This window comes from Taudactylus pleione, unplaced genomic scaffold (assembly GCF_031769625.1).
Source record: "Taudactylus pleione unplaced genomic scaffold, aTauple2 ptg000277l, whole genome shotgun sequence".
In the NCBI taxonomy this organism is placed as follows: Eukaryota; Metazoa; Chordata; class Amphibia; order Anura; family Myobatrachidae; genus Taudactylus; species Taudactylus pleione.
In genome coordinates this window covers 182,784-206,851 of record NW_028284679.1, presented here as the reverse complement: position 1 = coordinate 206,851, position 24,068 = coordinate 182,784, and the positions used below count along the sequence as shown (strand labels likewise).

General features: G+C 45.5%; 2 protein-coding genes across 3 annotated transcripts in view; one reads left to right on the top strand and one right to left on the bottom strand.

Annotated features, from left to right (window-relative positions):
- The first annotated feature begins 269 nt into the window (after positions 1-269).
- LOC148513534 (uncharacterized) lies at positions 270-10,712 on the top strand. Of its 2 annotated transcripts, XM_088481712.1 has the most exons (4): positions 270-361; positions 4,396-4,499; positions 6,964-7,064; positions 9,198-10,712. In XM_088481712.1, the coding sequence occupies exons 2-4, from the start codon at positions 4,438-4,440 to the stop codon at positions 10,169-10,171; spliced, it is 1,137 nt and encodes a 378-aa protein (XP_088337838.1). In that variant the 5' UTR covers positions 270-361; positions 4,396-4,437; the 3' UTR covers positions 10,172-10,712. The 2 variants fall into 2 exon arrangements, with proteins under 2 accessions (XP_088337838.1, XP_088337839.1); XM_088481713.1 differs by lacking the exon at positions 270-361 and having other exon boundaries at positions 1,338-4,499.
- Positions 10,713-14,459: 3,747 nt separating this feature from the next.
- Positions 14,460-24,068, bottom strand: part of LOC148513533 (uncharacterized) — a gene marked incomplete at its 5' end in the record, with an annotated part of 116,921 nt that continues 107,312 nt past the window's right edge. Inside the window, 2 exons of the mRNA XM_088481750.1 lie at positions 14,460-14,923; positions 19,362-19,647. Of these exons, the coding sequence (XP_088337876.1) occupies positions 14,773-14,923; positions 19,362-19,647 (437 nt within the window). The remainder of the gene's footprint in view (positions 14,924-19,361; positions 19,648-24,068) is intronic.

Genomic DNA, 24,068 nt, shown 5'->3' with positions numbered 1-24,068 from the left:
ATAATGTAGCAGTGTAATAATATCCATGTTATGCCCCATCGCCCCCGGTGACTGATGTGCAGAATAGACACAGTGTAAGCAGTGACCTGTACACCGCTGCACTCTCCTCCTCAGTGCTGTCAGAGATAACAGGCTGCTGCTTGCACAGACAGACAGACAGTAATAACAATAACAGAAAACTACATTTCCCAGAGTGCTGCAGCCAGGGCATTGTGTGTAGGAACTGGTTCCTGGGTTGGGTCATGGTATTTCCTTCCCTGGCACATGCACCAGTCACTGCCTGCCTGCTGCCCCGGGAGACCCCATGCCCAGGAGCCCACCCCCCCTGTGATCACCTGAGGGGGGTCTGACTCTGCACAGTGTAAGTGAGGAGGGGGCTGTGCACAGTGAGGGAGGGAGGGGGAGGACATTAACCAGTGCAGGACCAGTGAGGGGAGCAAGGTGAATGATGCTTATTGTACATAATAGTAGATGTCTTATGTAGAATGTTGGACATAGGCCACATAGATCTTTCTGCCATCTCCCCCTAATTCCCAGCTGCTAAAGACTTGTCCCTAATATTGTCGTCCTTGTAGATATCCCTATTTGCATATTGCACAGCGGTGTCAGCACCTCAGGATCCTGGGGGATTTATGCATTAATGCTTATTGAAGATGATTAATTACTATGCAAAAGCAAAATGACATAATAATTCATTAGGTTTGGTAAACCTGTCATGGAGGCATCGCGTTTATATGCCCATGCAGATTATTTTATAGCATTGACAACTATGGGAATTGTGAATTATAATCAGGGACAGGAGGATATAATACGATTGTGAATCCTCATTCACTGGTGTTTTACGCCACATGGCGAGACTGGCGCGACTTAGATGACATGCCACCGATAGTGACTTTCGCATGATAGTGTCTCCCTGATATGTGGCCCCATACTAACAGACTCAGGTGACATATATCCAAGCCTGGAGAGAGAGAATGTGGAGAGAGGTAAAGTACCAACCAATCAGCTCCTGTCATTTTTCAAACATAGAGGTCTATGTACTAACCCTTGGAGAGAGATAAAGTGGAGAGAGAGATAAAGGGCCTGATTCAGAGCCGGACGCAATTAGCGCTCGCTCGTTCAGAAAATAGGGGTGGCTATTCAAATGAACCGTTCGCTGTTTGCGGTCTGTTCACGCCTCTAGGTCTGAACGAGCGAACAAAACTTGCGGCCGTTTTTTGGGAAACTACGCCCCCTGGCCGCTCGCATCCTACGTCATGTCCGCTATTTATTAGATTAATCGAGTACATCGAACAGGGTATGAACTGCTCGCTATTCTTGTGGTTGGTTTTTGCTACCACAATTTTGCGAGCAGTTCTGGCTATAAAATAACCCAGTGACGTGGTCAATGACGCTGCTGTATTAATTATGCACACCCCTAAAACGCCCGTTATGACCTTTAAGCACGCCTGCGTTCGGATCTCCACTCCCCGTTTTCAAGCACCTTCCCCTGTTACCACCCATATACGCCTCCTCCTGTCACTCAAAATAGCAGGCATTCGCTATTTAGCGAGCACATGAATTTCGGCCGCACTGGTTCGCGCATGCGTATAACGATCCGTACGCATGCGCAGTTGGGCAAACATCGCTCGGAGCGAACGAGCTGCCGCTTACGAGCGGCTCTGAATCAGGCCAAAAGTACCAACCACTCAGCTCCTGACTGTCATTTTTCAAACACAGCCTGCAAAGTACCCGTTAGGAGCTGATTGGTTGGTACTTTATCGCCGTCCACTTTATCTCTCTCCAAGGGTTAGTACATAGACCCCCATAGCCTGTAACATGACAGTTAGGAGCTAATGATGAAATAGAATCATGCACAGCTCATTTTTCTTCGTTAAAATCGTAAAACTAAAATGTGACGTTATCGCAATTCAGGGAATCTTTCTTTTTATCATTCCCGCCAAATATACTTGATACATGTGTTGATATATTTTATGAAAGTGAGTCGACATTTACACGATGTTTGACGGACAGTATTGCAGATTTTCCGCATTTTTTTAAATAAATATCCCCCGTATGTGAAGTAAGCCACCATGGGACCCCTTACTGTAACGATAAGCCACCATGGGACCCCTTACTGTAACGATAAGCCACCATGGGACCCCTTACTGTAACGATAAGCCACCATGGGACCCCTTACTGTAACGATAAGCCACCATGGGACCCCTTACTGTAACGATAAGCCACCATGGGACCCCTTACTGTAACGATAAGCCACCATGGGACCCCTTACTGTAACGATAAGCCACCATGGGACCCCTTACTGTAACGATAAGCCACCATGGGACCCCTTACTGTAACGATAAGCCACCATGGGACCCCTTACTGTAACGATAAGCCACCATGGGACCCCTTACTGTAACGATAAGCCACCTGGGCCCATATAAAAGCACTGACTGTTCCTTAAGCTGGGTACACACGATACGATATATCATCCAGGTGCGTATCGGAAGAATATATCGTACACAACATATAGGACCTCATTCAGAGTCGGTTGTAAGCGGCCGCTTGGTCGTACGCATCTGATGTTTCCAAACCACGCATGCGCACGGTTAGTTGTGCGCATGTGCGACGTGGCTTTGCGATCCAAAATTCTGTCGATCGCACGGCTTACGAGCAGGAAGTGGCTTCCGAGAGTTGATTGACATGAAAGGTGTTTGTGGGTGGTGACGGGGGTGGTGGTCTGACAACGCAGGCGTGCCTCAGCGCTTTGAGGGCGTTTTAGGGGCGTACATAAATTACCTGCTACGACCGACATAGAAGGCCGGAAGTAGTAAAACGTCGCTCTGCGAGCAGGTTAGAGGCCTGACTGATCGTACAGCTTGAGATTGGGTAAATGCTCTCGCAAGCCCCAGAGTACAATCGATACTATCGAATGTGACTGATGTTAGGATTGATGTTTCTATTTTGAGCCACACAATGCAAGCAGCTAATAATCGTTTGTTATAGCTAATAACACTGCTAATTGGCTTTTAATTGATTCAGCTGCTTCATGGGGATGGCTTATTCTATGCGGTTTTTTGTTAATTTTAACAAGCATTTAACAACAACACAACATTATTATTCCAAAATCCGGGTTTAAAATCTTTTTTATTTACATACGCACTATCAGTAAAACTTCAGCATGAACTAAATGACATTTGAACAACACAACACAAGCGGCCGCAACCATTAGAAGAAAATTAACATACAGCGACTGACAACGACTGACTCGATCGCTAGCTGCTATCACTCGTTAGCTAGAGGAGGTGCATTGTTCACGTATGGGCGTCACTTTGGTTGCGACCGACCGGCCGTGCGATTGCTTCCTTTTTCAGTTTCTCAGTCGTTAGGCGTACGACCGAGCGGCCGCTTACGACCAACTGTGAATGAGGTCCATACTGTGTACGGCCGATTCATCGTTGTATTTGCTGCATGTCCAATCGGACGATTCAATGAACGACTTGGTGCTGTTACTTGCAGCATGTCATGATATATCGCGATGACATATGGCGATTGAGCAGTGTGTATGGCTCGCGCAAAGTATCGTTACATCTCTCGTCGCATCGTTGGGTCGCACCATTGAATGATGTGTACCCAGCTTTAGACCAATGTTGCCGACTTTTAGTTCCCTCCTTCCGGGAGGGAGCTGTCGGGCTTCATCAGTGGGGGGCGTGACCAGGTAGGTGACGCGAAAACGGGGGTAGGACATGGGCGTGACAGCGCAATCACCTCATCACGGCCCCGCCCTTTCTTCACAATGCCGAAAATAATGGCATTGCGAAGCAGGGAGCGGGGCCGCGATGACGTGATTCAGCGCGAATCACGTCACCGGCCTCTCCGCTGCCGGGGTTTATAAGGTGATCACGGAGGGGGGCCAGGTGGGTTGCCAGGAACCGGGAGTCTTGCCTGCCTTTCCGGGGGGCCGGGAGCGGCACCCGATTTTCGGGAGGCAAGTATGCTTTAGACTGAGCTCGTATACGGGACACAGAGGTCTGAAATAATGTACAAGTGGTGTATTATTCCTTGTAATGTAATAGGCAGGCACTTACTGTAAGTAAAGGGGTAATGGCACAGTTAGGATCTACAGTAACATTTGACTGGAAGCCTTTCATATACTAAGGGTCGGCTCAGCCGAGCGTATATCCACCAGAACCCAGAATGTCGCCAGTTTGAGCCGAATTAATAAGCTATATCGGTGAGTGTTGCAGGGAATATATCCTGGTCCCATTTTTTGGTTCATGGAGGAATAGTTCAGGCTAAATCGCTGGGGGATGTTTTGGGCTGTATTCTATGGAAGAACAGATGAAGAATTTATGCTGGGCCGAACCTGATTGACCCGTCTCTTTTTTTTGTACCTTTATAACTAACTTTCAGGATTTCTGTCTATGATTGAGAGACAAAGTAGCTTCACATAGGATGGCGGATGGGTCGTACTGCAGGATCCAGGGTGATCACTCCTCAGACTCCGATTCCTGCTGGTAAGCAGGCTATCATCGGTTATACGTACAGTATATACGACGTGCTGGGCAGACACAATTCTACAAATCAGGCAAACGTATAAAATCTACAAATATGTGTCCATGTCATTGCAAAGCTTTACCCTTCCGATAGTGATTGACAGGAAGTGCCGTTTGTGGGTGGTGACGGGGGTGGTCAGGCGAACGCAGGCGTGCATGTGTGTTGGGACGCCATTATAGGGGCGTGCACAATTAAGGCAGTGCGGCGGCATACACATCCATAGCGTAAGCTGTACACAGGAAGCGGACAAAATCCTGCGGCAGGTCAGGTCAACCACTATTGCGCGTGTAGGTCCGATGGTTTTTGATGTTACCGATGTTTACACTATCTTGCGTTCTGATCAGGCTGTGAGTAAAGGGAGATGGGCGGCTTAATGTGGGGTTGGGCGGTTGCATCTTGTGCTGTGGTCTCCGTGCGTATGCATTGATTAGCATATTCTCGCAGCGGCCGGATGCGTGCGTCTGCTAGCGCGCTTTCCTTGCTGAATCAGGCCCTATGTCCTCTATGGTCCATGTAGCATTCCGACACTTGGCCAAACAATAAAACACATCACTACTGCTCCTCCCGGGGCCCTGACGCCAATTACAGGTCAGTAAATTTACCCCTTAGTTTCAGCGGCAACAACAAGAGCTTATTCACAATGATACATTAATACTCAACTTACAGGGAAAGTGTAGATGTGTTTGTAGTGATCATTCTAGCACCCTGCACCTGTCACAGCCCTGCATTTCCTCCTTCCTGCATGGGGCGTTGCTCTCTGCGGGTGTGGATCATTAGGTCTACATTGTCTACATAGACAACGGAACATAGACAGGCAATAGATAGACAGGGACTGAAGGTCAACAGGGTCTGAAGGTCGACACATCAAAGGTCGACTAGTAACAAGGTTGACAGGGACTGAAGGTCGACAGGCAATAGGTCGACATGGACTGAAGGTCGACATACAGTATGTCGACAGGGACTGAAGGTCGACTAGTAACAATGTCGACAGGTACTGACAGTCACCATGGTCATTAGGTCGACACTCATATAGTCAACATGCAAATGGTCGACACTTTTTTTAAGGGTTAGTGTCAAGGTTAGGGTTAGGCACTTACCGAAGGGTTAGGGTTAGGCACTTACCGAAAAGTTAGGGTTAGGCATTTACCCCGACGGTTAGGGTTAGGCACTTACCCCGATGGTTAGAGTTAGGCACTTACCCCGGCGGTTAGGATTAGGCATTTACCGGAGGGTTAGGCACTTACTCTGACGGTTAGGGTTAGGCACTTGCCCCGACGGTTAGGGTTAGGCACTTACCGGAGGTTTAGGCACTTACCCCAATGGTTAGGAACTTACCCCGACGGTTAGGGTTAGGCACTTACCCCGATGGTGTCAACATTCAGACCCTGTCGACCTTCAGTCCCTGTCGACCTACTGCCTGTCGACCTTCAGTACCTGTTGACCTTGTTACTAGTCGACCTTTAGTGTGTTCACCTTCAGAGATTGTCGACCTTCAGTGTGTGCTAGAAGCACCAGAGAAGAAACCGACACGCCAGGCAGGAAAGAGGAACTGCACGGGGGTGTGATAGGAGCAGGGTGTTAGGGGTCTATTTACTAAGCAGTGTTAGGAGACAGAGTGAATAGTGATAAGGTGCCAGCCAATCAGCTCCTAACTGTCATCTCACAGGCTGTGTTTGAAAAATGACAGTTGGGAGCTGATTGGCTGGCACCTTATCACTTTTTACTCTGTCTCCTAACACTGCTTAGTAAATAGACCCCTTAGAATGAACACTAGGAGCATTTTCCTCTATCCTGACATTCCTGTAGCTGGTGAAATCAGACTCGCTCGGAGCACCAGGGGGTCTCCCCCCACAATGATATCAGGCGGTTCTGAACGCATATGTAGAATGGAGGACGGGAATATTCTTCATAATAAATTCTATTTAAGATAGAGAAAGAAATCTTAGGAGGCACCTGGGGAGGGGCGGATTAGTGCTATGAGCAATGAGGGACCTGATTTATGGGCCGTTATCTGTTTTTTTCATCATCTATATATGATTTAAATTGGAAATTTAAAACACTGGGTAGAATATTACTTACTGCGATATAAAGTGGACACTAACTGCCATAGAAATGAAATCTACTCACTAGCAGATTGTTCATATATAGACTTTGGAGTCAATGTCTCAGATCTAATCTTTGATCTATATGTATGTCTCCAGCCGTGTAATCTATGCTGATCGCGTCCTCGCTGCCTTATACAGGAGGGTTGATAATTAATAGACTATTTTCCCAATAGATGTGGTGGATTGAAGCATCTTAAGGACTTGACTATAGATAAAATACCTACAATGATGGACAGTTGGTCACTTTCTCTCATCACGTTTCCTGTAATATAATATAATGTGCCTTTGATCACTCTAAATATCATATTTTATTGTCCAGGTTGGGTCCTGGGAACTTGGAACATCTGTCCACCATTAAAGCAGAAGACGAATGGGAGGTTTATTCACATACAAGGACTTTTAAAGGACACTTCAGCTCAGGTAGGTTCCGCCTGGCCCAGATTAAGGCTCTTCCTCTCTTCTTGTTACTTTGATTTATTTTGCTGCAGTTTTGCCCTCACTGAGATGCAGTATTCCCAAACAGCAGTCTATGAGGACATCTTCAATGGAAACATCTTACCGGTGAGACCTGGAAAAGAACCAATTTGGGGAGGGGCTCTAGACTGCACACCCTAATAGCAATGAAAGGTCCTATCATGCTGGGATTTTAAAGTAATATACACAAGAAAAGAAATTGCAGATGCACTGTGCGATCATTATTCAAATGTAAATGTATGTTGTAATTATATATCATATCGTTGGCCAATGATACGGGCCTGCCCACCAGCGTCCAGGTCACCTCGTCGACCAGGTCCCTCAAGAAAAAATATGGCAATATACAAGTTTAACAAAATAAATCACCTAACGCTTCTGGTTAATGGTCTCTCACACCTCATGAGACCATATATTCACTGAAAGAGTCATCATTTACTAAGTGTCCCCCTCTCTGCCACAACCACCCCTCCCCCTGCCCGGGACATAAACTAAGCACCTCCTCCACCCCGAGACTACTTCCCTGGACGGCTGCTGCTGTCTGGCCCCCCGAATCTCAGCCGGATCCCAGGGAAGAGACAGCATTGTTTTGAATCCAAGATGGCCGATGTGATAGTGCTCTATACGGATAAGTCAGGTAAACATCAGCCATCTTGTATTCAAAACAATCTGTATGTCCGTATAGAGCAGTTTCACATTGGCCATCATGGATTGAAAATGAGTCTGGAGACATTTTGGGCTCCTAACTGTGCACAATATAATCAATGTACATACTACAGTATTTTTCACACTTATAGTATTATATGTATTGTATAGTATGTATCAATGTTATATATAATATATAAACTGTTTCCATTCAGATTTTGTGCAACAAATCCTTAAAATGCCCATCAGCCCCCCCCCCTCTCCATATACAATTTGTTGGAAGTTAACACAGGTGACACTGTGGGGAAATACATTCAGGTGATTGAGGACCTGGCTCTATGTACAGAAGTGCAGCCCATTAGGAGACACTGGGTATGTTCCTCATTATAACAATATGACCAACATCTAATATTGCAGCTGCCAGATCTGCAGGAGGAAGTGGGGACTATTTTATGTAATTCACTGACTAAACCTCTAGGTCACTTACTTGTGTTAGTCTCGCAGATTGCCAGGTGTTCGTCCATGTCTCTGGGGGAGAGTCTTCAGTCAGCCGGGATTGCAGGATTACAGATTTGTCCTCACTTGTCTGTGCTGCATCACACAGCCCCTCTTGGCGCACCCGGTGGTCCCATTAGATTCTGATAGCGCCGGGAATCTTTTTTGCATCTTTTATTGCCGAAAATGCATCTAAGTTGGAATGTGATGCGAGTAGGAGGCACCAGGAGACTGTGCCGATTCATTTGATATGTGACACTTAGACGTATTTTTGGCAAAAAAATTACGCCCGATGCGAGCAGAGCTGCACGGGACCTGCCGGCTCACTCATGCCAGGAATATCACGCTGCATGGCATATTGAGGCAAGATGAGCAAGGACACAGCTGTAGGAGTGCGGGCAGCATGGCAAGGAAGCAGGGGATATGAGTGTAGGTGGAACGCTTTCCGTTTCTGCCTCCTGTATGCTGGCCACCGCTTGTGAATACGCTAAATGTGCCACATGTAAGAAATGATGGGGAGGGTGATCGTGGTCACACAGAACTAGGGGGGGTCCAAAGCCTCAATCACTTCCTTCTGGATCTGCTCCTGGCTGCTGTCATGAATTTCCAGAAAAGGGCAGGAGACGTTTATAAATTTGCAAACCCAGCCGGCCGCGGGGCCCTGCTCACACAGCCTGGTGGGAACACTAAGATGTGACTATATTTTCAGGAAGTTTATAGCCGTAGCTCTGTGAATCATTTATAATACAGGTGTCTCTTGCCACGTGGCGTATTGAGGCTAGATGTATGAGGACACATTTGTATGTGAATCATTTATAATACAGGTGTCTCTTGCCACGTGGCGTATTGAGGCTAGATGTATGAGGACACATCTGTATGTGAATCATTTATAATACAGATATCTCACGCTAATGCTGCCTTTGTCATGTTTCTGTTGGGCAGATGAAGAAGTAGTGGACACGAAGCTGTTTGAAGACGTTCCAAACATCAACTCTCGTGGATCGAAACCCAACTTTAGACATATAAGAAGCAAACATGGCCGAGGAGCTTACAGGCAACGTGACCGGGTGCAGAGCTCCGATAGGTCCTCTCCAGAGAAGTCCATTGCCAGGGAAAGAAGTGCCATTGATTCCTCTGGGAACATTACGTTGATGACGGAGACTATATATAAATGCAATAAGTGCGACAAGACTTTCTTCACTCGATCGGGGTATCGGAAACATCAGAGGAACCACACGGAGGAGAGCGACAACGTCTGCGAGGCATGCGGTGAGTCCTTCACCAGCTGGACTAGTTACAATCGGCACAAGGAGGCCCATGCGGAGGGAAGGCCCTGGGCTTGCACGGTGTGCCACAAACATTTCAGACTTCAGTCCCACCTGGTCAGGCACGAGAGGACCCACACCGGGGAGAGACCCTACACTTGTAGCGTGTGCGGAAACTGCTTCGCTCAAAGCTCCAACCTCTCCTCCCACATGAGGACCCACACTGGGGAGAAGCCGTACTCGTGTGGTGAGTGTGGCAAGTCTTTCGCTCATAACTCCCAGCTGGCTGTCCACCGGACGGTCCACACTGGGGAGAAGCTCTTCCAGTGCCCAGAATGTGGGAAAGGCTTTGGAAGAAGTTCCCACCTGGCCTCCCACCAGAGGACCCACACGGGGGAGAAGCCCTACACCTGTTCCCACTGCGGGAAGAGTTTCAGCAGCAGTTCCAACCTCATCTTACATCAGAGAATCCACACTGGAGACAAGCCCTATGCGTGCGTTATATGCGGGCGAAAGTTCAGCAGCGGCTCCAGCTGTGCGAGGCACGAGAAGAGGCATTCGGGGAGAAAGTCTTACCCGTGTGGAGGTTGCGGGGAAGACTTCAGCAGCAGCGAAACTTATATGAGCCACTTGTGTGTTCTTATAAGTTAAACAATGTTGCCCTCTTGCGGTTTGGGGACCAGATTTAATGAAGATAGTGGCAGTTTATTGTGATTCGGTAGGCTGGGAGGCACTAGACTTATACGGAGATGTCCGGGATGAAACTATTATATTAATTATTAGTTATTTATAGTTAGAAATTATCAAACTCAAACGTCGGTGAGCCGATCACACTTTTCCGTGGAATCCTCTAAAGCACAGCTGGAACGAAATAGCGACTTTCTATGTGACGCATACAGCTACAGGACATGCGGTGTTCAGGCCCCTCCCGACTTTATGCTGCAGCGTCTCTCTCAGAAGGTCAGGGAGTACCACCTGCCTTTATTCTGAGTGATGCAAAACAGAGACTGAGGAAACCGCTTTTCAGAATGGTTCCTCTCAACAAAGGGATAATAGGAGTAACGGCATGTTGTTATATTATCATTCAGCTTAGTGATATAGAGGTTTAGATGTACTTCTAACTGATAATCTCATTGCACTGTGACTATGATTTACTGTAAATGTAAATGATTGCGAATAAAGACATGCGCTCACTGGAATTGCGCAGTCCAGCTGTGGTGTTGTGTTTTATGCTCGCAGGATTTCACCTTCTTGTTAGAACACACAGAGGGCTGATTCTGAATTGGGAGCAAAACAAAAAAACAAGCCAGTACCTTTGCACCTTGGTAAAACCATGCTGCACTGCAGATGGGGGCGGGTGGTAAATGTGCGGGGAGAGTTAGATTTGGGATGGGGAGTGTTTAAAATGAAGGGCCCCATTTAACAAGGAACTTTAATACCAGCGGCATATTTTGTTTAGTATCGCAGTGATATACATGGATATGCTCCTGTATTCATCGTCTCTCATCCCTCCGGCCTGGTCCAGTGACATCCTCCTTGTCGGCAGGGTACTACGCCCAGCTGCTGGCAGCCTATCGCTGCTAGCAACGGGCTACTCTGTCATGCAGATGCACGACGGTCAGTCTGCACGTGACTGTTTAATCTGGCAGGGACACAGCAGTACCTGGAAGGCTTCGCTGAAGCCGGAAAGGCAGCACATTGCCAGAAATGGGGACTTCACCGCTCTCGGAGTGATATAGTGATAAACAGCGGTAATATCAGATTACCCGTGTTTGTTAAATATCGAAAGCGTGACATCATCCATATAGCGAAAAATTCTAGAGTAAATATAAAGCATTTGTGGTCTACATGTAAAAGCAGCCAGTATTTATCCTGCATACTAACATAATACATGTACATGCTCTCGCCCACCCCTTGTATTGCAGCATGGTTTGTCCAGGTGCTCAGTTATTTGACCTTTATCTGGTGTCAGGCACATTAAAGAGCTCTAATTATTTATCTCACTGCTTTAGGATGAATATTTATGGTGAGACTTAGGTGATGGTATATTATATTATCGGAAGGCAAAGTACTTGTGATAATGTGCTCAGGTCCATGTTCTTGTGTAGATCATTATGTAGAAGGGATTGGACACCAGATCCCTGTTATACATTGTTTTGTCAGTATTTAACAGGTCTTAGTCAATCTATGCCTTGTCTGTAGCTAGCCTAGATACAGGAGAAGCCTGTGTTCCATGTATTGGGCCATCTCAGTGGTTTGGCATCAGGTTAGTAACTCTATATATTGCCCTGTTTTCCATACATCAGTAAGTTCTTCAGTTCAGACTGGCACTAAAGGTTTTACTTCTATTCACAAATATTTCATGTGTCCTCGATATCACTCTCACACTCTGATGGACATGTGTTTCTCCGGCCTGGGCTTTGGTTGGTTTAGGTATTGGGGGGTCTATTTACTAAGCCTTCGATGGAGATTAAGTGAATGGAGCCAAAGGCTGGGACTTTATCTCCATTCACTTTATCTCAATTAAAGGCTTAGTAAATAGACCCCCTAAGTGCCTGTGTCTTTTTGGGTTTTTTTTAAATACCTTTTTTAAAACCCTTACAGATGATGATCTTCAAATCAATCCTGAGCAGATTGATTGGACATACTGAAGTGGTTGCCCACTGCAGTATGTTAATACTCCTCAAAAAAGTACGCTCCCTCCATATGGGAAATATTGTGGCATCTACCACCACGGCACATCCTTGTTACCTGATTTCTAGTCCTGGCCCTTCTGTTGCTTATCACAACTACTGATGTGCAGGCTCGGATTAGTTCGAATTTTCCCGCCCAATTTCGGATTTTTCCCGCCAAAAATCGGGTCTCAGAAAGAGGCAAAATGTCATCTATCATTGACAAACATCATCATTCATGGACAAAAGTCCATGATAGATGATGTTTGTCCTAACAGAACTCTCTAAACTGATAAATCAATGGGGCCGGATGGGATACATCCAAGGATTCTAAAAGAGCTTAAAGGGGTGCTGGTTACACCATTAACATTATTATTCAACCAGTCGCTAGTATCATGAGTGATTCCAGGGGACTGGAAAAGAGCAAATGTAATACCACTGTACAAAACGAGAACCAAAGAAGAAGCAACTACAGACCAGTAACTACAGACCAGTGAGCCTTACATCAGTAGAGGAAAAAATTATGGAAACACTATTAAAAGAACGAGTGGTGGAATATCTCACATCCAACAATTTACAGGATCCCAAACAGCATGGATTTACTCTGGAGATTTGCCAAACAAATCTTATTGACTTTTTTGACTCGGTGACCAAAGTAATAGATCAAGGGGGGCTGTAGATGTAACTTATCTAGACTTTAGTAAGGCTTTTGACACTGTCCCGCATCGCAGAGGCCTCATAATATAGTACTGAGGTCATGCGTTCAATTCCCCACCACAGCCCTAACTGTGTGGCGTTTGTATATTTTCCCCGTGCCTGTGTGGGTTTCCTTCAGGTGCTCCGGTTTCCTCCCAAAATCCAAAAACATACTGGTAGATTAAATTGGCTTCTGACAGAAAGTGAACCATGTGATTATGTGTGTCCCTGTGGCAGGGAAAATATATTGTAAAGCTCCAATGGGGCAGGGACTGATGTGAATGACTTATTAATATTCTGTATAAAGCGCTGTGTGGCATAAAGTGTAAGGGGCATTACGGTGTGTGGTGTAATGTGTAAGGGGCATTACAGTGTGTGGCATATTGTGTAAGGGGCATTACGGTGTGTGGCATATTGTGTAAGGGGCATTACAGTGTGTGGGATATTGTGTAAGGGGCATTATCGTGTGTGGCATAATGTGTAAGGGGCATTACGGTGTGTGGCATAATGTGTAAGGGGCATTACTGAAAGGAGGAAAAATTACATGTAAACTGTCTATGGAGGGTGGGGGCGCATTTTTAACTGTTCACACTGGGAACCAAATTGCCTAGAAACGTCCCAGTATTAGTTTTACCAAATGCGAGGGGGGGAGGGGCGCCAGAAACTTTATTGGCAGGGGGGAGCAAATTTATAGTTACACCACTGGTGTTGGTATTTTTGGTTCACACTTGTAACACCTAAAAGAAACCTTTATGTGCATGCTAACAGTCCTTGCTTACATATCGGGATGACGGTTGTTGGGATTTTGGCATCTGGCTAAAGATAGGCATCGAGATTTAGACGCCTATCTTTAGTACCAGGTCGGACTTCCAGCATGGGTTTCTGACAGCCGGCATTCCTGACGGCAGTAAGTTAACCGCATCCCGTTTTATTGTGAGTGGGGTACTCCCATTTATTTCACATCAGACACAAACTTGTAATAAGTGGAGTTGAATATTTTAATTTACATTGCTACACATTGGATATTTTCTTTTTAGCATGACGTAGGGCCTGATTCAGCGAGGAACACACGCTATCACTATAGCGCCATTTTGTTTGGGGGTCCCTACCGCTTGTCTGTTCATGGTAATGTTACTAGGTATGGTGATATCTATTGTCTAGCTCCTAAACAAGGCTGCTTTGCGCATATAGCAATCGTCTATAAACATTATTAATCACTGAGGCCCTTACCGAGAGCCACTTACAAGTGCAGAAGGGTCAGCTATACTTTGGGGTGAGTTGGTGCAGAACTTACAACTGTATTTAGAGTTGCACATATTTTGCAGTTCACAAGGTGAATCAAGTACGTCAGCGTTATGTGCCTGATTCTGAGCCGCACGCAGTTAGCTGATCCGTCCGTGTCCCAATTGTTACCACTCGGAAACGCAGAATAGAATAAGCTGCACGGTCTGTGGAGTTCAGTGGTTATGGCAATCTTCTTATCAAATAAAACAAATGAAAGGAACATCTCAAAGATCCAATAGGAAATGCTAGTTTATTGCAAAATAGCAGGAAAATCATGTAGCGTGAGGACAAGAAATGCAGAACTGGCCCCTAAATTGTGATCACATCCCCCTCTTATATATACCCCTCTTATATATACCCCTCTTATACATCTCCCTCTTATATATACCCCAGCTTGATAAGCTATTCAAATGATTCATATCATTTATGTACCCATTCCCTTAAACCCCTATTTTTCCCCATCACATTTTTACAGTCCCAAAAAAAAATCAGGTCTTAAATTTACTCTCTGTGTATAGTTTAAGTTTTGCGCTGGAGGAATGATTCTGCAGATAAGGCTTCATTGTTATCGGTAAATGTGATCAGTAAATACCACATGCATTAGATAGGAACTCCGAAAACCTGAACTTCACAAAACGTTAGATATCCCATCTTTTCCGATAGAATGAGGTTCACGTACCGGCCCGTTGTTTCTGTGTTAGCGTAGAAGGTTTCAGTACCACCAAGTGGTATGGTTGTGACCTGCCCAAACCTGCAGAACAAAAACACACATTGATTTTGGAACATTTAGTGTTTGTCTGGCTCATCTAGAATATCTGCAGTGTACGTGTTTTTGTCTGGTGATGTGCCCTAGCTGGGTTAATTGATAGACTGCCTCCTCCATTTGAGATGTGTGCATTAGGAAGAATGGTATTCAACTGCCTCCTCATCCACCTAATGATTGTCTCTTGGTACACGATGTGCTGTCGTTTTCAGATCTATTTATTGTGTCTCTAAAACAGACTTTGGGGGTCATTCAAACCCGGTCGTTAGCGCCGATGCGCTCGGACCGGGTCGATGGCCCCCCACAGAGCATGCGCACGATGGCGCTGGCGCCGTCGTGCGCATACGTGAGACCCGCTACGACCGACAGTGCCGGTCGTAGCGGGTCTCGATCCAAAGGGGGCGAGCTGTCGATGTTGATTGACAGCTCGCCCCGTTTGGAAGGCGGGCCATGGGAACGCCTACCGTTTGGGGGGGCCCCACTGACATCACTAGTGCTCTCCGGGGCTTACAACAAGGGAGACCCTACCCTAGGGTCTCGTCGTAAGCCCCGATGGTCGCGATGGTTTTGACCATCACGACCATCACCTTGAAAATTCAAGACGTCCTCCCCTCATTCAGACCGACCGCACGCTCTGTGCGACCGGCTCTGAATGAGGTCCTTTATCCCTGGCAAAGACAGTTCTCAAGTAATTCCTGTATGAGAACATAGCTAATTGGCTTTACTGACCTTCCACCCACGCTTGCCGACATCCTGGATGTTACCGGCATTCAGGTGGAATATCTGGGGGTTTGGCGCAGGCAAGTTGGTGATGCTGGGTGTGTGGTGCCATGATCATGTCATCATGTGGTCCCACCCCCACTGTGATGCAATTTCAGCGCGAATCCCATCATCCAGCAGCGCAGACCACCCACTTTAATATTTTACTGGGCATCCAGGAGAGCCACCTGAGATTGGGGAGTCTCCTGGATGTTGGTTAGTAGGCTTCAACCATTCAGGTTACAGGGAACTTCATTAAATAACTTGAGTAACTCTGAACAATTAGAAGGATTGCGAACGGAAAATATCTTCTGGAAATCTGATTTTTGAATGGGCTACAACATTAGACCTAGGGATGAATTAACGACTATCTGTTACAGGCGCTATGATACCATTTGGCCTCAGTAACATCCTTGCAATGTTTCAGCACTTTATTATAATAGATGTTGCCGAGATTTTCTTTGGACCATCTTGTGGTGTCCTGTGTTGATGGTGTCTTGGTATTTTCTGATGATACCTGTCCTAACACTTCTGCCTCATATTAAGTAGGGCCAGGAAAATGAACTAATACTATGTAATCCTAATAAAAATCCAACCTAACCTTTCATGGCCACACTGAGGACCTCATTCACACAGAGCGTGCGGTCAGTCTGAATGAGGGGAGGACGTCTTGAATTTTCAAGACGTCCTCCTTTGCGGTGGTAAGGCTGTGGGTTAACACCCACAGCCTTACCACCGCCTAAGGTGATGGTCGCGATGGTCAAGACCATCGCGACCATCGGGGCTTACGACGAGACCCTAGGGTAGGGTCTCCCTTGTCGTAAGCCCCGGAGAGCTTTCGGCTCTGTCTGAGCCGGAAGTTCTCCACTGACATCACTAGTGATGTCAGCGGCACCGCCCCCAAACGGTAGGCGTTCCACCCCCCCGGCCCGCCTTCCAAACGGAGCGAGCTGTCAATCAACATCGACAGCTCGCCCCCTTTGGATCGAGACAGCGCCGGTCGTAGCGGGTCTCACGCATGCGCACGCCAGCGCCGTTGTGCGCATGCTCAGTGGGGGGCCATCGACCCGGTCCGAGCGCATCGGCGCTAACGACCGGGTCTGAATGACCCCCTGAGATCTTTAATACTGAGCAAATTTTGCTCCATTCACTTTGATTACCTAAATTCCATGAGGACATTCTTATTTGTGTGAATTGCTTGTTGCCCTTGTGCTCAGCAAAAACCTCTTCATACTCCTCTAAGGGGGAGAGATTTATCATATCTTGGAGAGAGATATAAAGTGGAGAAGTTGCCCATACCAACCAATCAGCTTCTGTCCCTTACAATATATAACGACATTGCGGTAGTGCTATTTATAAAGCTAGGAAAAATAAAAAGTCTTAAAAAACTTTTATCTTCCAATGGTGTTGGCCTGTCTTTACCAATGAGAAGAGGGTCCGGAATCCAAAGAGGGGTTTGGCCTTCGCAGTGCTCATGCGCAACCTAAGGTAAAATTGACAAACAGCATTGCCGGAATATTTGCTAATCAGATTGGCCATGATAAATTGCTCTGAAACCAATGCGAAAAATGACAATAACTCATAGATAGTGTGGCCCGTACTATAGGAATGGCAGAAACAGAAACACAGAAACAAAGGCACCTAGTCTAACATGCCGGTGGTTTTTACCAATGATCCCCGCAGTTTGGGCTTCACTGTGCCTGACACGCAGGTCGTGGCCCTCTGCCTGGGTATGGAGCTGATAGGTATTGGATAGGAAACGGAACTTGGAAGCCGGAGAATGGACAGAAGCATACCAACCAAGCTATACATTAACAAGGAACAGGCAATAACTGGTTGAGGAATAGCCAAGGTCAGGAACAAGCTAATAGGTTAGCACAAGCAAGGACAGGAACACTGGAGCAAGGGATGAGACCTAAGACTCTGGCACTTTCTTGTGCTCAGAGTCTCCCTTTTATAGAGAGGAGATTTGACTTTGGCGTTGAACATGATGTCAGGTTCAGCATTTCCCATTTGAATTTTAAACAGGTCGGTGCGCACGCTAATATGCTCCTATGTCATTGTGGCTGGCATGATGCCGGAAACCAAGCTGCATGAGGGGCAACAGAGCCTGGGTAGACCCGCAGTGCCAGATCCAGTAAGTGAGATACAGGCTCCGGCATGATGTGACAAAGGAATTATATGTTTCGGGGGGTATTTATCACTTTGTTGATATATAGGCCCCTTATGTCTGCCTGCTCCCATCTTGCCCACCTCCTTAATCTCTCCCTCTCATCAGGCACTGTCCCTTCTGCATTTAAGCATGGCCTTGTCTCTCCCATTCTTAAAAAAACCTACCCTTGATCCTAACACTCCAACTACGAACCCATCTCTCTCCTCCCATTTTGCCTCCAAGCTCCTTGAGCGTATAGTCTACAACCGCCTTACCACCTTTCTTTCCTCCCAGTCCCTGCTTGACCCATTTCAGTCTGGCTTCCATTCTCTCCACTCCACTGAAACTGCCCTTACAAAAGTCAGCAATGACCTCCTTACTGCTAAATCCAAGGGCCACTACTCTCCCCTCATTCTCCTTGACCTCTCTGATGCTTTTGACACTGTGAACCACCCTCTCCTCATGTAGGTCCTTCACTCCCTTGGTCTATGTGACACTTCCCTCTCCTGGCTGACCTCCTACCTCTCTGACCGTTCCGTCTCTGTCTCCTCTCATGTCTCCTCTTCCATCCTCTTTCCACTAATAGTAGGTGTTTCCCAAAGTTCTGTTCTTGGACCTCTCCTTATCTCCCTCTATACATCTTTTTTAGGTGAACTCATCAGCTCTTTTGGCCTCCAATATCATCTTTATGCTGATTGCTGATGATACTCGGATCTACCTTTCCTCCCCTGACCTCTCCCCCTCTCTCCTCACTCGTATCTCCAACTGTCTCTCTATCTATTCATGGATGTCCCAGCGCTTTCTTAAACTGAACATCTTCCCACCCTCCCACATAACCTCACTTCCCAGAATTCCATTATCTATTAACGGCACAAGATTTTGTCCGTGCTGATCTCTACCTCTGGAACTCTCTCCCTATCAGACTCTCTACCTCTCTACAAATTTTCAAACGGTCTCTCAAGACTCACTACTTCATCATAGCCTTCCAGCTCTCATCCTAACCTGCTGCTCCACGCTTCTTCCTCACTGTCTACCCCATCTGTGTCAAACCTGTCTGCCACTCCCCTTTAGAATGTAAGCTCTCACGAGCAAGGCCCTCTTCCCTCAAGTGCTTTTCATACCCTTAGTTATATGATTGTCTACTCTTAACTCCTCACAAGGGCATCTCACACTTGGTGCTGACGCCCTGCTGATTTTTTGAGTGTTATGATCACTATTGCAGCAATGTTTAGAAGCTGTCCTTGTCCTGCATTGTATTGTACTGTAAGTCACTTTATTCTTGTTTGCTCATTATTTATTTACTTTGTGAGGCACTGCAGAACCCTTGTGGTGATATATAAATAAAAGGATAATTATAATAATAAATAATGACTAAATCAAATGTAGGCATTCAACTATTTTGCATTTTGTCTGTAACATCCTGTATACATTAACTTACCACAAATTAAAACACACACACTCACACACACACACACACACACAACCAACATGGAATAAGAGCAAATGAATACTCACATTAGATTGTTATTCCCATTATTGTCCAGCGAGTCACCAACAAGAATTTCAGCTCCATCCAGAGCATGTTCGCAGCAGTCTCCTCGGTTGGTGACAATTATGTAGTATATCTTATAGCTTTGCAATAAATCCACTCTCCACCAGGGCGAGGGTGTATATTCGGTCGAGAAACATGAGCCATGCTGGAAGATAGAATCCATGTTTCCATCTATGGCGTTTATAGCCGAGCTTAAAACTTTGACGTTTGTAGATTGTGTTGCGCGGCCTCTAAGTGCGACATTTTTAACTGTGATCAAGTTTAAAAAAAGAAAAAAATGCCATAAGAGATGAGTGATCACAACCATTAGCATTTATATCTATTCATATTGTTTACATAATAACTAGTCATTTGCAAATGTTTATCAATAATTCTGCTAAATTCATGCTGTGTAAAGTATATTACATTTTCTTTAAATCATTGGTGAAACATTTATCTCTCAGATCCTTGTGACTGGGGCTACTGCAGCTCCTGGATAAGAACATTCACAGAGTTTTCATGTCAGGAGTTTCCGCCATTCTTGACTTTTGGTTGTTTTCGCCAGACCACATCTTGATTATACATCCACTTGTGAAGTTAAGACTCTGAATCTCTTGCGCAGTTGCTAAAAATGAAGAGGTCTAACCATCTATCTGTTATTTAGCGTACATCTTCAATGATGGAAGATTTGTGCATGCACAGGATCTGTACTGCATATGTAACCTCCACCTATCTGGCCTCCCCAATTCCCTTCTCTATCCTCTCCAGTCAGTCCTCAATGCTGCTGCTCAGCTCATCTTCCTCTACAATTGCTCTGCATCTGCCTCCCCTCTCCTACAAACCCTACACTGGCTCCCCTTCCTTTCCAGAACCTAATTCAAGGTTCTCATACTCACTTACAAAGCCCTCACCTATTCCTCTCCCATTTACATCTCTGACCTCATCTCTCTTCACTCTCCTGTCCGCCCTCTTTGTTCAACTAATGCACACTGCCTCTCATAGCAACTGATTACTTCCTTCCACTCCCGCCTCGAAGATTTTGCCCGTGCTGCTCCTCACCTTTGGAACTCTCTCCCTCTTCCCATCAGACTCCACCTCTCTACAATCCTTCAAAAGAGCTCTCAAGACCAACTACTTCATCAAAGCCTTCCAGCTCTCATCCTAACTTGCTGCTACATGCTCCCTCCTCCCTGTCTACCCCATCTGTGTCACTCCTGTTTGTCTGCCCCTCCCCTTTAGAATGTAAGCTCTTATGAGCAGGGACCTCTACCCTCTTGTGCTTCTCCTTACTCTACTTTCATCTACTTCTTACTCCCCACTAGGGAACCTAACACTTGGTTACTTTGCTCTGTTGCTTATCTGGGTGTTATGGTAGCTAATGTAGCAATGTATATTATCCAGGTCCTTTTCCTGTATTGTATTGTACTGTAAGTCACTGGTCAACTTATTTGTTTATGTACTTTGCAAGGCGCTGTGGAACACTTGTGGTGCCATATAAATAAATGATAACAATAATAATAATGTGCCATATAAATAAATGATAACAATAATAATAATGTGCAGCTCTCTATCTGTGATGAGTTCTTTCTCAGTGTCTTGTTTGGGGGTGTTGTGTTTCTGGCAAGTGTTTCCTGAAAATGGAGGTGTGTCATCCCAATTTTCATGGAGGGGACAAGGCCAGTGTCTGCATCAGTAGAAGCAGATTTCCTGGCTTCACAGGGTGCCAGGACCCAGCCAGGCTTATACATGGAGGGGAAAAGGCGGAAAGATGGGAAGGTGGGTAAGCAGCACCGGAAAAGATCAAACTACTAAATATGTTGGGAAGTCAAAAATATATACATTGGATTAATTATGTAGGAGAAAACTCCATAAATATAGAAATCAATGCAGAAGTGCTCCCTCACAGTCGATAATCCAAGTACAAAGAGAAAGAGAGAAAAGATAACTCCGATAGATGGGGAACACTATGCTACAGGAAATATTAAACATTAACCTTTATTATGAAATGTTAAAAAATTAATGAATACAAATGGGGTAAAGCAACCAAACTAAATATAATCTAAGCATCACACTATTAAATCATATTTCATATCAGAAAAATTCCTGAGCATCAATATAGCATCGTTATGTCACCAGACTGATCCCAAATGGGTGTCCACTCCAAACTGAGTGGGCCTCCTTCCACGCCATAAATTGGCGTAGCTGGGAGGCAGTCTGGTGCCCATTGTGGTGCCTGTAAGCTGGTGTTGAAGTTACTTGGGCGTTTCTGGTGCCTTTTTGAAATGACAGGATATATTTATAAATGCTGAAGTTCAGCAATACATGGACTGGATTTAACGATTTGGGGGTTATTGTTTTAAATGATTGAATGTTATGAAATCTATTGCAATTGGTATAAATTAGCTTAGTATTGTATTAGAAGGTCAGTATTTTGTTTTTAGTACATTTTTGATGTTAATATGTTATTGGATAATATAGCAGGATATGTTTTCCATGTTTTAGAGATGACTAATTATGATCCCTCCTTGATTGATAGAGGTAGTATAAATATTTGTGTATAGTAAGAGTCCCAATACACCCTGAGGAAGGACTGTAATGGTCAGAAACGCATTGGTGGCAAAGGGATTTCCTCATCATTATAGTTTTTGGACCCACTCATACATCTTGTTCCATCTGATGTACTGATATACTCCCCATTCATTCCGGGTGAGGTGGTTGATTTATCCAGAGATGTCCACCTTATGTTGAGGCTCCCTGTTAAGGGACTTTTTTGTCTTGTTTTTAAGTGAACTATTTTTAAAGTAAACTTTTTTACTCATTAGGAAATAAAATGCCTCCTGGGGTGCAGGTTGGTTTAGTGTATTATTTTTTACATCTCATGTTTTGCTCACACAATCAACTTGGTGGTGCAAATTCTTTAAAAAATGACATGGCCATGCAGGAGATGCTCTATGGCCCAAAAATGTCTGGACATTTTCACCATTCAGCAGGTGCATGTAGAAGATTCCAACACCTGCAAGAATATATGAATTTGCCCTTCCACCAACTGAAGCAAGAGGTAGTAACAAGGTGGAACTCCACCCTTTATATGCTTCAGCGGATGGAGGACCAGCATAAAGCCATCTAAAGCTACACAACGCCCTATGACTTAAGAAGAGGAGGGGGAATTTACCTTACTCAAGCTCAGTGGAGAATACTTTCCGTTTTGTGTAAAGTGCTGAAACCCCTCAAAGTAGACACCTGTGAAGTGAATTCAGACACTGCCAGCCTGAGTCAGGTAATTCCCCTAATTAGACTGTTGGAAAAGCAGCTTGAGAAACTGAAGGAGGAGCTGAAAGGAAGCTATTATACTAGGTATGTCGGCAGGGGCAGAACAATGGGAGACAATGGAGGCACTTGCCACCAGGCTCCAGCACTGAAGGGGCACCTCTTCCATTGCCCACTATATATTTACCCTACTTAGGGCTGTAAACATATACCCGGAGTGTGCCATTATGGCCACCCAATACATGGCACCTCTTCCTGGCACCTGAGTGGCTACCAAACACTCCATGTCAGACTATCAGCTGCTGCCTCTGTCTATCTATAACCTGTCCCTACTCATTGGTGTTGCTGCTCCTCTGCTGCTTCTTTTGTCAGTGTGACATGTCTGGCACCCCCCTCTCCCACAACTCTCTATCTCACTCCTCCATGACATGCCTATATTCTGTGTGCAACTGTGGGTGGATCTGCTTTCAAAATGCTACATTGCATGTCAGCGGCTATGATGCGGGGTGGACCAAATTATAACTTGCTTCCGGGCATATGGGATGAACTTACGCCACTGTATGTCAGACTTGTTGATCAAGCCCTTTATTCACTTTGCCAGGATCCAAAGGTTGTGAGGATCTTCCAATCAGATCAATACATTTTGGCGACCGTGCTTGATCCTAGGTTTAAGTCATACATTGTGTCTTTCTTCCCAATGACATAGATCAGAAGAGATGCAAAGAGCTGTTGGTAAGCAAATTGTCAGCTCAAACAGCACGTGATGCAGCAATAGCTCCTCCTTCAGTTTCTCCAGCAAGTGCTGCTGCTAGGAAAAAACTAAACTGTCCCAAAAAAAACCCACTGGTGATGCAGACAAGTCAACACAACCAAGTTTTGACATCTGGTCGGGTCTAAAAGAATTTCCTACAATTAATGAGACTCTACTGTGACTCCATCTGATATGGTCACCATTCAAAGAATGGTTGAGGTTTATTTTAATGATAGCATTCAAATAGGCACGTCAGATAGTCCGTTTGACTACTGGCGGGAAAAAAAATAAATTTGGAGGCCCTAGCACCAACTGGCTTTCCTCTACTTGACCTGCCCACCCTCCAGTGTGTACTCCGAAAGAGCTTTCAGTGTGTCAGGGAACCTTGTCAGCGATCGGCATAGGAAGTTACTTTCTCAAAATGTGGATATGATTATGTTCATCAAAATGAATCACAAATTCCATGAGGAAGACCTTTACCGCCAATTACGTCCACACTGATGAAGGTGAGGAATTGGATGATGATGGTGACAATATCTTGCCTCTGTAGAGCCAGTTTATGTACGTAGAGAAAGGGGTGGATTGAGAACTAAAAGTGGCCCTAGAAGTGACCTCACGTTGGCGGCACCAAATCAACTGTAGGTGGAACCAATACCAAAGTAGGTGGGATTAG

Excerpts from the sequence above, each read along its gene's own strand:
- LOC148513534 (XM_088481712.1), top strand. The coding sequence starts at position 4,438 with ATGGCGGATGGGTCGTACTGCAGGATCCAGGGTGATCACTCCTCAGAC. Across the intron at positions 4,500-6,963 it reads TCAGACTCCGATTCCTGCTG|GTTGGGTCCTGGGAACTTGG; the intron begins GTAAGCAGGCTA and ends TTTATTGTCCAG. Across the intron at positions 7,065-9,197 it reads TAAAGGACACTTCAGCTCAG|ATGAAGAAGTAGTGGACACG; the intron begins GTAGGTTCCGCC and ends TCTGTTGGGCAG.